The following is a 14,551-nucleotide window of genomic DNA, read 5'->3' on the forward strand; positions in this document are numbered from 1 at the left end:
ACCGGTTTATCACAGAATGGCTGTTATTAGCCCTAGGCTCACTAAATATGCATTTATGTTTATGAAGAACTGCAGTAATTATCAAATGAACACTTGAAACATTAATGTTGTTTATGTTGTGTTCCTCACATGACTGTTAATTTTTGTCTTTGGAAATAGGATTACATTTTTAAATACGCTGTCTTATATATATATATATATATATATATATATATATATATATATATATATATATATATATATATATATATATATATATATATATATATATATAATATAATACTGGAAGGAGTCCTTATATCTTGAATTAATAACAGAGTCATCAGATCAGCTATAATCACTCACAATTAAACAAACTGCAATCTTATACAGATTATCGTGTCCACATTCAGGCCTTTTCCCAATCAGTGGTGTCAACTGAACTTTTCTTATTTTTCTTTTTGTAACTGACAGAGCGCGTAATCTATGTATATGCACTTTATTTGAAAGAAAAAGATCTTCATTTGATGGTACTGCCTCTAAGTTATCAATGACTATCAAATATGGATTCTGCAAACAAACAAAAGCCCAAGTATAAAAGCATTCCACACTTCTCTGTTCACTCAAAGTGTATTTAGTTGTACCACTGGGGTATTTTTGTTTGTGATAGATGTGATTTAAATGCAGACACCTGAAGTGCAGTATGTGGAATAAAGTTTCTGAGATTTGCTCCATAATTTGATGCCTGAAATTCTTTCTGGTTATCACGTTGCATCTTCATACAGTTTTTGACCAATATACTGTTTTGTGAAAAAGAAAGTATGCCCTCTTTCACTCCAAATGTTATCTATATAAGTTTATACATATAAGCCATGATTCAATAGCTTATAGGACCAGCTTTTAGTAGCAAGTACTTGAAGTAATAATTTTCTATGCGACATTATGAGTCTGTTTGGTTAGTGAAGACATTTTTTGGCCCACTTTTCTATACCTATTGCTTTTAGCTCATTGAGGTTTGCGGGTTTTTGTTCACACATCTCAACAGTGGAGTTGAGTTCTGGACTTTGACAGGGTCATCAACACCTTGTTTTTTTTCTATTTCAGACATTGTTGTATATTTGCTGGTACACATGGGATCATTGTCCTGCTGCATGGCCCAGGTTGAAGACAATCCTAACCTGTCAGACAGATGTTCTCATATTTAACTCTAGAATACTTTGGTACAAAGATGAGTTCATGGTCGACTCAAGGACTACTGGGTGCCCAAGTCACGTGGCTACCATACAAGCCCAAACTATCACCCTTCCACCACCGTGTTTCACAGCTTGTATGCAGTGTTTGTGCTGATATGACCATCGTGGCTACTACAACAGAAATACAAAGATAAAACCTGACCATTATTTCAAGTTCACTTTAAAACCGTATGGACACTAAAACTACAACACTAGACTATACAAATACTTCATTACAAGCAAATATGATGACTTAATTTCCTTAAGAGGAAATCTTTATATTAAAAAGGCTGATATCAGTGTGTGTGCAAAAATGTACTACTGGGGGGGGACTCTGATTTCCTGCACCATAAATGAGATGAAGCAGTGGTTTGTGTGTGTGTGCTACCCTCTAACCATGAGAGGCTGAAGCCATGAAATGTTTTTTTTTACATGAAGAATGATCATAAAATTGTATAATTTTATTGTTGGGCTGCACAGTGGTGTGGTGGTTAGCCTTGTTCCCTCTCAACAAGAAGGTTTCTGGTTCCAATCTTGACTGGGACCTCTTTGCACGTTCTCATTGTCAGGTAGTAGCTGGGTTTCCTCCCAGTCCAAAAACATTAGTGTCAGGTTAATTGGTGATTCGATGTTCATGGTTGTTTGTCTCTATGTTGGCCCTGTGATACATGGGCGACCTGTCCATGTTGTACCCTGCCTCTCACCCAATGGTAGCAGTTATAGGCTCTGGCCTGTAACTGAAAGGAGTTGGTATAGAAAATGGATGCATGGATCATGTTTTTTATTATATGAATAAATATGTATTGTTATGCAGTTTTAGTTGATAGATAAATAATTTCGACCATTCTCTAACACAATTATCTAGCTAACAAATCATAGTTGTTGAGCAAAAAGTACAATATTTACTTCTGAATTGGAGTGGAGGGAGTGCCTCATACTTTACACTCATTACACAAACATTACCAAACTTGTCATGCAAACAAGTATCCTTGAAGTGCCTTGTTTGTGTGTGAACCCCCTTTTTGTGGACCTTTTGCATTCTGTCCATCATTTCAAGTGCTTGATATGATGATATGAAAGGTAGCTGGTTCTCTTTTTTCTTGGTTCTTGAAGGCATTTCCCAGCTCACGTGAAAGGCTTCTTTTGTTCAGTCCGGCAAGAAAGTTGTTGAAGTCCAAAGTGAGTCACTGACAAATCCACCCATTCCTTGATAGCGTATCAAAGAATGAAAGTAATAATTTACATTAAACAGGGAAAAACAACTTTAAACAGAGGAGGGGGCCTCAAGGATCACTTAGCAAATTAAAATGTAGCATTGTCTCGCCTCCCCAGGCGGTTTCAGCTTTAATGGTGTGATTCTTGTGACCACAACATCCCACATGTTGGTAAGGAAAAGAAACATCTAACAGGTGACGATGATCCAAATGACCCATAGCATAGGTGGCTGGATCAGTGACACTGAATATCCAAACAACAGCTTAAGAAAACGGAAACTCACAACCAGGTAGAACTGATTAAGCCTCTCAGGCATGAGACGAAACTTTTGTAAAAAAAAAAGACAAACAAAAGAAGTGATTTTTCTTACTTATGTACTTTGGATAACAAGAATCTGGATGACTAAGAATCATTGACAACATATGCCAGTCCATAGTGGTCTCTCTCTTTAACTATTCATGCTAAATGGTTTGACAAAAAACATGTCAAATTACAAATATATGCTACATGCTATATGTTACAATATAACTCAATCAAAAGGAAATATATTATATCTGTGTAACGCGTCTTTTCCGGCAAAAACGAGTAAAAATTAACCTGAATTTGCAGTTGGGGTTTTTTTAAATCGGTGTTGAGCATGTTAATTTATCATTCATTACTAGTACTTGACAACTGGGGCACCGCTTTAGTCCAATCATGCAAATAGAAGTTGGTAATGTTATTACTTTTAGTACACATTAAGGATTACATAAATGTAATCGTTATTATCAGATAACGCACAGCGAATGGCAAATATCAGAACAACTATCCAATCAACTTCCTCGCTGTGATTACTTCAGCCAATCATATAGCATCAGGAAAGGACAACAGGAAGTAAATGCTATGACAGGCAAATGCTAAAGCGGTGGCTGACCGTTAAGACAACCCCGCTTTTTAGTGGCTTATTTTCACAGCACAGTGCGCAATTTACCTTGTGTGTCAAATAGACAGGAGTCCCGTCATACTGATTTTAGCTGTGCTTTTTTTGCGAATATAACGGAGCTTTTTGGTCAGTCCGGCTTGAATGTTATCGAGGTAACGCAGGGGCTAGCAGTAAAGTTAGCTTATTCAGCAAGCTACTACCAGCAGTCGCGAGGGAATCGCCAAAATGTGTGAACCCGCGACAAGATACCGACCAGCTTAACCTACTTTTTAAAAAAGGTATGTAATTTTTGGCCAAAGAATCTTTAACTGTAGATGTTTAAAAGAGCTCTCAGGATGATGCTTTACGTCGTGAGACCACATAACTCCATTGAAATTGCTATCTGTCAGTAATGCAGATGACAGATCCATAGAAACCACACATTTCCCGTGTCCATGTTAAACTGTACTAGGCGTTAAACGGCTTTAACTGTGGGGATAAAAAAAATGACCACAGTCAGACGACTTTCTCAGGCACCGAAAAAGCCCGACATACCGGTTGTCAAATGGCAATCACATGATGTATAGTGAGTTTTTTTTTCTCTTTCACTTAAAGGTTTCCATTGGTGCGATCAGTGAATACATTCAGTAGTTTTGTATGTTCCCTCTTGAAACTCCTACTCATCAGTTTCAGGGCAGGGTGGAAATATCCTTGAGTGTTTCGAGTGTTGTGAAATCAGCCGTTGAAAATGGTTACTCCAGTTTACACTGGCCATTTAGCGTCTATTCATACTATATACTTCATACAATTTTTTCCCCGTCTGTAATCAGAAATCTGTAACAAGTACCCTTCAATGTCTTTCAGAGCAAAGGTCATCCATATTCACTTGTTCTGTTTGATTAACAGAGTGTGAGGGTGGATGGTTGTCTGTCTCGTTTGTCTCTGTGTGGCCCTGTGATGGACTGGCGATCCATCCAGGGTGTACCCTGCCTTTCACCCAGTGACAGCTGGGATAGGCTCCAGCCCCTCCTCAACTCTAAATTGGATTAAGCGGGTATAGAAAATCGATGGATGGCTGATTGATCAACAGCATCAAATTTTACCTGATTGCAATACTCTTTTCGAGGTCCACAGTGACATTTATCGCTCAACTTAAAGATCACCCTCACAAGGGGAAAAAAGCAGCTATTTATGTTCTTTTAATAAGCTGGAACATGCAAATGATTGATGTTTTTCCTTGAAATGTACCTGAGATCATTCTCAGAAAAATGACTCTTTAACAGTTAATGAACTTGCCAGCTTGTCAACTGGACACAGTTTGCACAGTATTCATGTGATCTGAGAGTTTTCTACATCGTTAATGCCACAAATTTAGTATTTTCTTCCAAAAAAAATGTAAACTCAAATCTTAGCGAGTATATCTCGAACACCTCTCTTTGACTTGGTTGGTCAGTTAACGAAGACACAAACACCAGTGTAGTAGATCTGTGACCCGTGTCTCAGTTTTCTTTTGAAGTCAAAGCTGTACTTCTTCTGAAAGGCGGGAGACTCAACAGCACTTCAAAGTTCAAGTTCAAAACAAATCAGACAATGTCTGAGTATGCCAGAAAAGCTACTTGGCCAAAGTCAAATCATTTCCTTCCTGGACTCTTGATAAAGAAGAATAGGAATAGAAGAATAGGTAAAGAAAAGCGCCCTCTGCAGAACAGATGGTCTTCATAGACAAACAGTGGAGATGAATGTAAAGTTTTAGAAACATGCAAATATTGAGTTGACTTGGTTAAAAAGTATCAGACACAGTGTACAAAGTGTCTTGACTTCAGTTGAGATTTAATGATTTACCCATCTTCGTTGCTTTCTTTTCCTTTCTCACATCAGTTCGGTGTTGCAATGAGGAGCACCGGAGTCCGCCTTTAAAGACTCGATAAGTATGAACTCAGTGTCCCCCAGTGCAGTACAGTACGTCGGGGGAGTGATGCAGGATGAGCAGGCGGAGAACCGGAGGCAGCAGCCCCTGGAACGACAGGGCAGCTTTGGACCCAGACTGCCTCAGATTCCAGATGCCAGCAGTGATGCAGCTGGTGAGCCTGATGAGATGGACAAACTCAAAGCCAAACTGATGTCGGCATGGAACAATGTCAAATATGGTATGCAATCAGTTTTTCAGAATGAAAACTGCAGAAGCCTCTGAGCGTAAATCATTTTGTGTTTTATGTACTACAGAGATTCTGCCTTTGGGAATCTGTTTCCCATCATTATATTCTTTCTTGCTCCTCCCTTTGCAGGCTGGACTGTTAAGTCTAAAACCTCTTTCAACAAGACATCACCAGTCACAGTCCTGGGACACACCTATCTGCTCAACAGTGAAGGTAAATGCATCTTAACAATGTCAGCTCTGCTCAGTCGGTGCTGTATTTTCACTCCGGGGGGATGACGAGCGGGACGCAGGTGTAGTGATGTGCGTTTTGGTTAACCTCATTTGGGGAAACCCCTTTCCCTTTTGAAAGTTTGTCTGGTTCAGATAAAAACAAAGCACTTCATATGATACGAACACCACAAACCCACGTGCGATTAAAAGTGTTGGTGTACTACTGTTGGTTCTTTCTTCTCTTTCAGTCTAACCTCCTTCATTGCTTTGTCTTCTTCCCTCTCAGATGAGGTGGAGCGATTCAATCTGGCTTTCGTGTCCAGGATCTGGCTGACCTACAGGAAGGAGTTTCCTCAGCTGGAAGGCTCCACCTGGACCACGGACTGTGGCTGGGGCTGCATGCTGCGCAGTGGACAGATGCTGCTGGCACAGGGCCTCGTTCTCCATTTGATGCCCAGAGGTTTGTGTCCCAATTTTCCTGTTAAACTCAGAAGTTTATATTTGTGTACCAACGGATTAGTTGTTATGAAAAAGTCAAAGAGTCTTCTAGGGGGCTGATCAATATTTTAAAACGTTGACATTTGCATTTACTCGCCTGCATAACAGTAAATGTTCCTCATAACTGAAGGGATTCAAGCCACTGAGTCAAGACCAAGTATCACCTGACCACCCTGTTATCCTCTCTTTGCACAGTTCCTCTTCCTCATATCTCTGTTCTGAGACTTTGTTTAGTCACACTAAGCTTGTTTAGCTGCCAATTTCTCCTCTTTTGTCCTTTTGTTTTATCCGCCTGTGTCCTAATTATCTTGTCATTTTTGCCTTTTTCTTTCTTTCTCTTTGTTTTTTTTGCATTCCCTCATGTGCAGCTTGGTTCTTGTTGTATTTCTACATGATTTCTGAATGCTACTGTCAGATAAACTGTTCCTGATAGCCAGACCTGATAAGTTAGCCCCATCCTGCAAGCGTACAGGACCTTTTTTTAACGGGGGCGTTGGCGGACATAAAGCACTACTGGAGTTCAGGGCCACCCATTGCTGAAATTCTATCTTTTTATCATAAAGGCCTGCTCTGTGTATGGAGTAGGGTTGTTACAATACCAGACATTTAGTAGTCTATACCAATACCAGTGAAATTCCACGATTCTTGATTCAATGAATGAAAAGAGTACACTATTAACATTAAAGAAAGAACAGTGGCATGTAGCGTTCAAGTAATGAATAAGAACAAATTACAACAAAAAAAAGGACAGCGGCAGTGATTTCACTACCTTTACCTAAAGGCTCTTATCTTGGTTATTATAAGAACCTGCCATACAAGCTTTATCTTGTTTTTTTTTTTCAGAACAGATATCCCATCCTTTCATATGATAATACTTCTGCATAATTTATATTAGCTTGTATATGAAGGGAAAAAAAGATTTTGTCTTATGAAATTGTTGTGTTTTTACATGTATCTCATCATAGAAGGCTGTCAGTAGAGAAAATGTGTTGTATTTGTGTAGGAGAGACTGTCTGGAATCAGGCAATATCAGAACCGTGATAGTGGGATATTCTATGACTTAATCATTTGAAAAAATATCTGCTTCGTGCCTGTCGTGCATGTGCTCTGTAGCTTTAGCTTACCGGGGCACACGTGATCTGCGCACGTCTTTTGAACACAACTTTAGTCTTTGCAATGTAAGCAGATCCATTATTTGATCTATTTCAAAACCGGATAACTCGCGTTATCACAGAGAAACGAGGAATACTTTGGGAAAGGGTGCGTTCTGCTGTTTATTCTGATATACGGTGCATTGTGTAGTGATGGGGACTTTGTAAAGACATAACCTTGTTCTGTTTGTTGTCTTCATAACGTGATTATTTCGGTACTTATAGATGCTCTTTGCAAAGCTCCGCTGTTTCTTGTGATATGCGTTTCATATCTATGCGATGTGGAGTTCATGAGTAATTCAAACGAGAGTAATGAGTGTGGAGATGGATGCGCAGAGCTGTATTCGGATTGTATTTTTAATTCTAACACTTTGTCACATAGACAAACGGTTACCATCTTTGATAAGGCGCATTCCCACTCTTTCACGTAATATGTGTGTTAGAAATACTTCCTGAGCAATTCAGCACAGAACAATGGTTGTTAATTTGCCCACAAAGTGACCGTTAACATGACTTGAAACTCACTCGCCTTGAATTCTTTGAATCTTTGAGAACAGTGCATTCTGTTTCCTCCTTTTGTTTGAGAAGCTCGTAGGCACCGTTTGCATATTGGTTTTTGCGACTCTTTTACTGTTTTTCTTATTGACTAGTCGAGGCGGAGCCTCCTTTGGCATTTAACAGCACACTAGAACACTTGTGGGTGTATATGCTGTGAATGAACATTTTTCAGTGCACCTTTTTGTCTCCATCCTGCTCTCAGCCTATGTGCTGTCTAAGTTTGATCGAACTCTCTCACCTGTACGTGGTGGTTTACTTAAATAATAAGAATAAGATCAAATACAGTGCTGAGAAACAGACCTATTGAGAGGTAGGGTTTGATATTTCAACTCATTGTATATTTGTGTAGATCTGATAAACATTTGAAGTATACCACGGTCATGACTGTGTGTTTCACTCATTCCAGCAAATTAGGTATTTAACGTGAACATGCTAAAATAAATGTTCTAAACTTGATGTTCACCAGAGGAACACCCCAGATGTTCTGCCTGGCTGTGATACAGTGTTAAGTGTAAGCCTTTTTCTGTATTGTAGATTGGGTTTGGCCGGATGCTCAGCAGCTAACTGATGTGGATTTTGAGGCGTTCCGACCACGCTCCCCAGTGCGGGCTGGAGGGGTCCCCATCCCCTCCTTCGGCTCTCAACGGGGAACCAACACCCCTGAGAAATCCTTGTCAAACAATCAGGCGCCCAAGTGTAGCCAGAGGAAAAAGCCAGAGTCCACAAGGGACCGTCAGGCAGAACCCGCCCACCACAAGCTTGTCACCTGGTTTGGGGACCAACCTCCCGCACCTTTTGGCGTTCATCAGCTGGTGGAAGTTGGCAAAGGTTCGGGGAAGAAGGCAGGCGATTGGTACGGCCCCTCGATCGTGGCACACATTTTACGGTAAGGGCTCCACATTTGAACGCCTTTAACGTTCCTGGCTCTACTGTTTTGTGAAATTACTTACTTACTTTTTTTTGTTCCTCTTCTTCTTTCCAGAAAAGCAGTGGCCAAAACCGCTGTGGTGCAAAACCTGGCTGTATACGTGGCTCAGGACTGCACAGGTGAGAATTACAAATGAGCTGTCTGTTGAATTTCATGACTGAGCCCTTTCAGTACCTCTTTTTTCCCTCTTGATGTCTTTACGTTCCAGTGTACAAAGAGGATGTGGCACATCTGTGTAATCCGTCACTAAGCCAGAGTCCCCCTGATCCTTCAAGCCAAGCCTGGAAGTCTGTCATCATACTGGTGCCTGTCCGGCTGGGAGGAGAAGCCCTCAACCCGTCCTACATTGAATGTGTCAAGGTGTGTATGTTCTGCTCCACACCCTCTATCTTCACTAAAGATTTCATCTTCCATGTCTCAACTGAAAACACTTAATTTTCAGAATATCCTGAATCTCGATTGTTGCATTGGAATAATTGGAGGAAAACCAAAGCATTCACTCTACTTCATTGGCTACCAAGGTCAGAACCAGCCTTTTCCTTTTCTTTTATAGAATTGGAGGAAGCAAAGATTCCCCGGCGTTCTGTGGATAAATCACACAGGAGTTGGGGCTTTAAAGCAGCTGACATTTTAGGCTTCAAAGGAACTGCAGCTTAGGACTCTTGACACTGGCCTCCTCATTGATTTAATGTAATTTCTCTTTGGCTGGCAGATGAGCAGCTGCTGTATCTGGACCCTCACTACTGCCAGCCAGTCGTCGATGTCACTGAAACCAACTTTTCACTAGAGGTTTGTTATCCTGTCTCCTGTTTGCCTAAAGATTTATTTATTTATTTTCCTAACATCATACTGGACTTAAAGCATGTGATTTTAACAAACCATATTGAAAGATAACATGTCCACTGACTGATTTGACAACCCTCTGCTTAGTTGACCTTTTATTATATGACCCACATATCCTCATATTGCTGTGCAGTCGTTCCACTGTAGCTCTCCGAAAAAGATGCCCTTCAGCCGCATGGATCCCAGCTGTACCATCGGCTTCTACGCAAAGAACAAGAAGGATTTCGAGTCTCTATGTTCTGCAGTTGGCACGGTGAGTCCCTCCCCTTCTCCCACTGAAGGTGGTTCAGATTTCACATGATAATAAAACGACTATTAGTGGCGAACATTGCCACAATTAAAGAATTTAGTACATGGAGAGCTTCCCATTATGTTAGAATAAGGCTGACAAACTGAACCATCCTTCAGTCAGCACTAGATGTTACGTTCCGTTAACTTTTGGGAATTTGCAACCTTTTCTGTTGACAAAATGTAGAGTTTCAACCCTACCTCAGCAAGTCTGGAAAAGTAGGTTGTACTGAAAAGAAACAGCTGGAAGAACCTGTTGCGGCTAATTAGGTTAACAGGCAACAGGTCAGTAACACAATTGGGTATAGAAAGAGCACTGTAAAGGGGTGGAGTCTCTCAGAAGTAAAGATGGAAAGAGGTTCAACAGTCTGCTAATAATGTTCCACAACCTAAAATTGTGAAACTTTTGAATATTCAGTCATTTGCAGTATGCCTCATCAAAAGATTCTGAGAATCTGGAGAAATTTCTGTTGCTGGAAGACGCAGTCGAAAATCAGTACTTGATGCTCCCCGATCTTCAGGCTCTCAGGCAGCACTGCATGAAAAACGGACACCATTCTGTTTGAGTTTGTGGCGGGAAAAATAATACTGATTATCCAAGCACTGTTAAGGTAAAAAGCACTCAGGCAGGTTTATTGAATAGTTTTTGTACAAGAGAGCAAGACTTCAACACAGAGCACATGTGTCAGAGTGCAGCTCTTTACAGTTTCAGTGCATCTCATATTCTACCAGAAAAAATGTCTTTGTATCAGACTATCCAAGCTGACTTCTTCTTATCTCTTGATGAGCCGGACAGCCTGCGCAAAACAGAATGAACAATGAAATACGGAAATGTTTGATTGGAAACATCTTATGCCTGGGAAAAGGAGAACAAGAACAAAACAAATATTTTACTGGAACATCTTGTGCATCTAGTGCCTGGGAAAGAAGATCAAGTCTTACAAGTGATTTAAACGTGAGACAGATTAAATAAAATGTTCCATTACAAGCTCAAGAACACTTCCAGAAACGGTAGTTTGTCTTGAAATGGCAAACACGACAAAGCTCCACTTGTCTGATGTAGGATCCTACCTGCTGGGTTTTGCCTTTCATAAGGTATCTAATATTTTCAGCTCAGCTTTAACCTGTTTGTGGATGTCACAGTGAACTGTGTTCCGGAGCCCATGCAGGGATTTCCGTGACAAAATCGTGTCTTACAGGCATCTGATGTTGGTTTTTGTCTCAGATTCTCTTTTTAATCCCCCTGCACATATGATTCTGTATGTATGTTTTGTGGTATTTTTAGACTGTCTTTTTTTTTTTTTGACTCCAGGCTCTTTCATCTTCCAAGGAGAAGTACCCCATCTTTACCTTCGTAAACGGGCAGGGTCAGGACTATGGACTCGAGGGTCACAGCAGCAACCACAGCGGACCCGCAGCCCACATTCTGCCTCCAGGCAAGCTGAGCAGGAGTAACAACAGGAGAAGCAGCGATGACTTTGTGTTCCTGTGAGCTTCTGAGGAAGATGTTCTCCTGGGGCGCGAACACGTTGTCTCCTTTGAAAGGAAAGGACTTGAAGAAGCAGCTGAAAAGTGGATGTTACTTTTGTGCTTTGTCTCCCTCGCTGTATGAACACAGCCTTCACCTCTGTGTGGGCAGAAACTAGGATTGGTTCTGACTTCGTTACTGGGTTTCAGAATGGATCATGGCCTGAAATATTTCAAGTACTTGAACTGTTCTTTATTCATTTTTATCTCTCACCTAAAAAAAGAAGAAGAAATATATGAAGGCCTCAAAGGCTGCAGCTGTCTCATATTGATCTTGTATAATAAGACGTCTGCCGTACATCTTTTTAATTTTCATTCTTGAAGTTTATTTATCAGATTTGTGAATGTGTGTCTGCGAGCAGCTGATTTCTCAGTATTTATTTGTTTGTCTGCTGTACAGTCGTTTTATCCTACAGAAGTTTCTAGTTCTTCCAAGAGCCTCTTGAAGAGCTGTACATTCATTCCAGTGTTGCAGCTCGGCCTGAGAGTCACAGATGGGACCACAGAGCCTCGATCCAACACACCCCGAGCCTTCACCTCATTATTTTTCATTAAGAATGGGGGAAAAATCAGCCAGAATTCTGCTGTTACATTGTTCTGCTACTGTTTGTCGTCCCTTCAGCTACAGATGGACATTTATCTTTGCTAAACTGTGGCATCTCTCATGAAGCAGGATCCCAGAAAACACCGAATGAGCTCTGTTTGTTCATGTTCACGGTCTGGGTTTTACCTTGTGAAGTGGAACAGATCTGACCAAGCTGAATGGAGTTTTTGCTCCATCTCTTGTTGAAATGGCCCCTTGTTTTGTAAGGCTACTACTGCAAGTTGCACTACTACTGTTGTTTTTTTTGGCTTGTGGTCCTGATTAAATTGAAACACTGGAATTACATTTGACGTGTATCACATACTTTGTAAGCTTGTGTTTTTTAGTTTTCTCCCATTCTGTCTTTTTTTTTTTGTCTGCTAGATGAATTTATTTACTATTCCTGGTGGTCTTGTTGTTTTTTCCTCTTTTTCCACGCTGCCATGATAAGTCCATAATCAGCTTTTTGTGTCACTGGGCGATTGGCCCAGATTCTTCTTTCTTTAAATATTGTATATCTGTCGTCCATCTCCTAACTCCACCAGCATGTAGACTCCAGGGGGTCTTCTTTTCTTCTTCCAGGGCTCCATTGCTCATTTGATGTCTCTGTTTGCAGGGGACCAAGTTAATATCAAATCTTTTTTTTTTTTTTTTAAACTTGAAGGAATGCCACATGTTCATCAGTCTTTATCATGGATGTTTGTGGGGTTTTTTTTTGTAATATACACTATATTGCCAAAAGTATTTTACTCATCTGCCTTTAGACACTTATGAACTTCAGCGACGTCCCATTCTTAACCCATAGGGTTTAATATGATGTCAGCCCACCCTTTGCAGCTATAACAGCTTCGACTCTTCTGGGCAAGCTTTCCACAAGGTTTAGGAGTGTTTTATGGGAATTTTTGATAATTCTTCCAGAAGTGCATTTGTGAGGTCAGACACTGATGTTGGATGAGAAGGCCTGGCTCACCGTCTCCGCTCTAATTCATCCCAAAGGGGTTGAGGTCAGGACTCTGTGCAGGCCATCAAACTCGCTCACCCATATCTTTATGGACCTTGCTTTGTGCACTGGTGCACAGTCATGTTGGAACAGGAAGGGGCCTTCCCCAAACTGTTTCCACAAAGTTGGGAGCATGAAATTGTCCAAAATCTCTTGGTATGCTGAAGCATTCAAAGTTTATTTTACTGGAACTAAGGGGCCAAGCCCAGCTCCTGAAAAACAACCCCACACCATAATCCCTCCTCCACCAAACTTTACATTTGGCACAATACAGTCAGACATGTACCGTTCTCCTGGCAACCACCAAACCCAGACCTGTCCATCAGGTTGCCAGATGGAGAATTGTGATTCGTCACTCCAGAGAAAGCTTCTCCACTGCTCTGGAGTCCAGTGGCGGCGTGCTTTACACCACTGCACCCGACGCTTTGCATTGCCCTTGATGATGTATGGCTTGGATGCAGCTGCTCTGCAATGGAAACCCATTCCATGAATCTCTCCATGCACTGTTCTTTAGCTAATTCGAGGGCCACAAGAAGTGGCCTCCAAACTTTAACCATCGCTAAAGTTTGGAGGCCTGTGGCGATAGACTCTGCAGAAAGTTGGCGACCGCTGACCCCCCCTCTGTCATTTTACTTGGCCTACCACTTCACGGCTTAGCTGCTGTCGTTCCTAATCGCTTCCACTTTGTTATGACACCACTGACAGTTGACTGTGGAATATTTAGTCACAAAGAAATTTCACGAGTGGACTTGTTGCACAGGTGGCATCCTATCACGGTACCACACTGGAATTCACTGAGCTCCTGAGAGCGACCCAGTCTTTCACAAATGTTTGTAGAACCTGTGGGCATGGAAGTGATTGGAACATCTGAATTTAATTATTTAAATGGGTGAGTGAATACTTTTGCCGATACAGTGTATTTGCTAAAAAAAACACTCGTTATTGTTGTAGTCCACTTTCATTCAGAGTTGGTGTGAAGAACTCCCATAGCTAATTGCTCCTCTCCAAAGGATGTGAAGAAGTGACAAGAAGTGACAACCCAGGGGCAATCTTCAGTGATAAAAAAAAAGAACACTAAATAGCACCTGTTGGTTTAATGTGGTGTCAGAACTTGGATTGTCTCCCATGTGCACAAACTTCCCCGTAACTGATGAGACATAAGAGGACAGTGTGGGTCAGAGTCACCTGAAAGGTTTTAGAACAACCCAAAGTACACATGCTATAATGTTTGAGAGTGAGAACTGATCCGCGGTGTGCAGTAAATGTTCGAAGATGTTTCAGATGCTGCTGTTGTTCAGCTTCAGTTTATTTCAGGTGCTGGTTGCAGACCCGGTATTTAAGGGCAGCACACTGGTGCGTGCCTTGTGTGAATTATTAGTGCACGTTAGAGACATTTACGGTCATCTTGAGTTAATCAAAAGATAAATACAACCAACAACTGCCAAAATGATCCTGCACTGTCTGTCTGCAGAGCCTGAGA

At 41.1% G+C, this 14,551-nt stretch overlaps 2 protein-coding genes across 4 annotated transcripts in view; one reads left to right on the forward strand and one right to left on the reverse strand.

Annotated features, from left to right (window-relative positions):
• LOC140304667 (uncharacterized) overlaps positions 1–14,551 on the reverse strand; it is a 285,825-nt gene that overhangs the window by 97,001 nt on the left and 174,273 nt on the right. The window lies entirely within an intron of this gene.
• On the forward strand, positions 3,294–12,377 carry atg4da (autophagy related 4D, cysteine peptidase a). Of its 3 annotated transcripts, none has more exons than XM_072383380.1 (11): positions 3,294–3,626; positions 5,206–5,474; positions 5,613–5,696; positions 5,982–6,155; positions 8,437–8,788; positions 8,885–8,949; positions 9,039–9,190; positions 9,273–9,351; positions 9,543–9,619; positions 9,807–9,926; positions 11,274–12,377. In XM_072383380.1, exons 2-11 carry the CDS (start codon positions 5,258–5,260, stop codon positions 11,451–11,453), a joined length of 1,500 nt encoding a protein of 499 aa, XP_072239481.1. In that variant the 5' UTR covers positions 3,294–3,626; positions 5,206–5,257; the 3' UTR covers positions 11,454–12,377. The 3 variants fall into 3 exon arrangements, with proteins under 3 accessions (XP_072239481.1, XP_072239482.1, XP_072239480.1); XM_072383381.1 differs by lacking the exon at positions 3,294–3,626 and adding an exon at positions 3,771–3,913; XM_072383379.1 differs by lacking the exon at positions 3,294–3,626 and having other exon boundaries at positions 5,075–5,474.

Source organism: Leuresthes tenuis, unplaced genomic scaffold (assembly GCF_036924035.1).
Source record: "Leuresthes tenuis unplaced genomic scaffold, fLeuTen1.0.hap1 SCAF_4, whole genome shotgun sequence".
Lineage (NCBI taxonomy): Eukaryota > Metazoa > Chordata > Actinopteri > Atheriniformes > Atherinopsidae > Leuresthes > Leuresthes tenuis.

Bases quoted from the DNA above. Each gene is read 5' to 3' on its own strand.
- atg4da (XM_072383380.1), top strand. From the start codon at position 5,258: ATGAACTCAGTGTCCCCCAGTGCAGTACAGTACGTCGGGGGAGTGATG. The intron at 8,789-8,884 runs GTAAGGGCTCCA...TCTTCTTTCCAG, and splicing joins ATCGTGGCACACATTTTACG to AAAAGCAGTGGCCAAAACCG. The intron at 8,950-9,038 runs GTGAGAATTACA...TTTACGTTCCAG, and splicing joins CGTGGCTCAGGACTGCACAG to TGTACAAAGAGGATGTGGCA.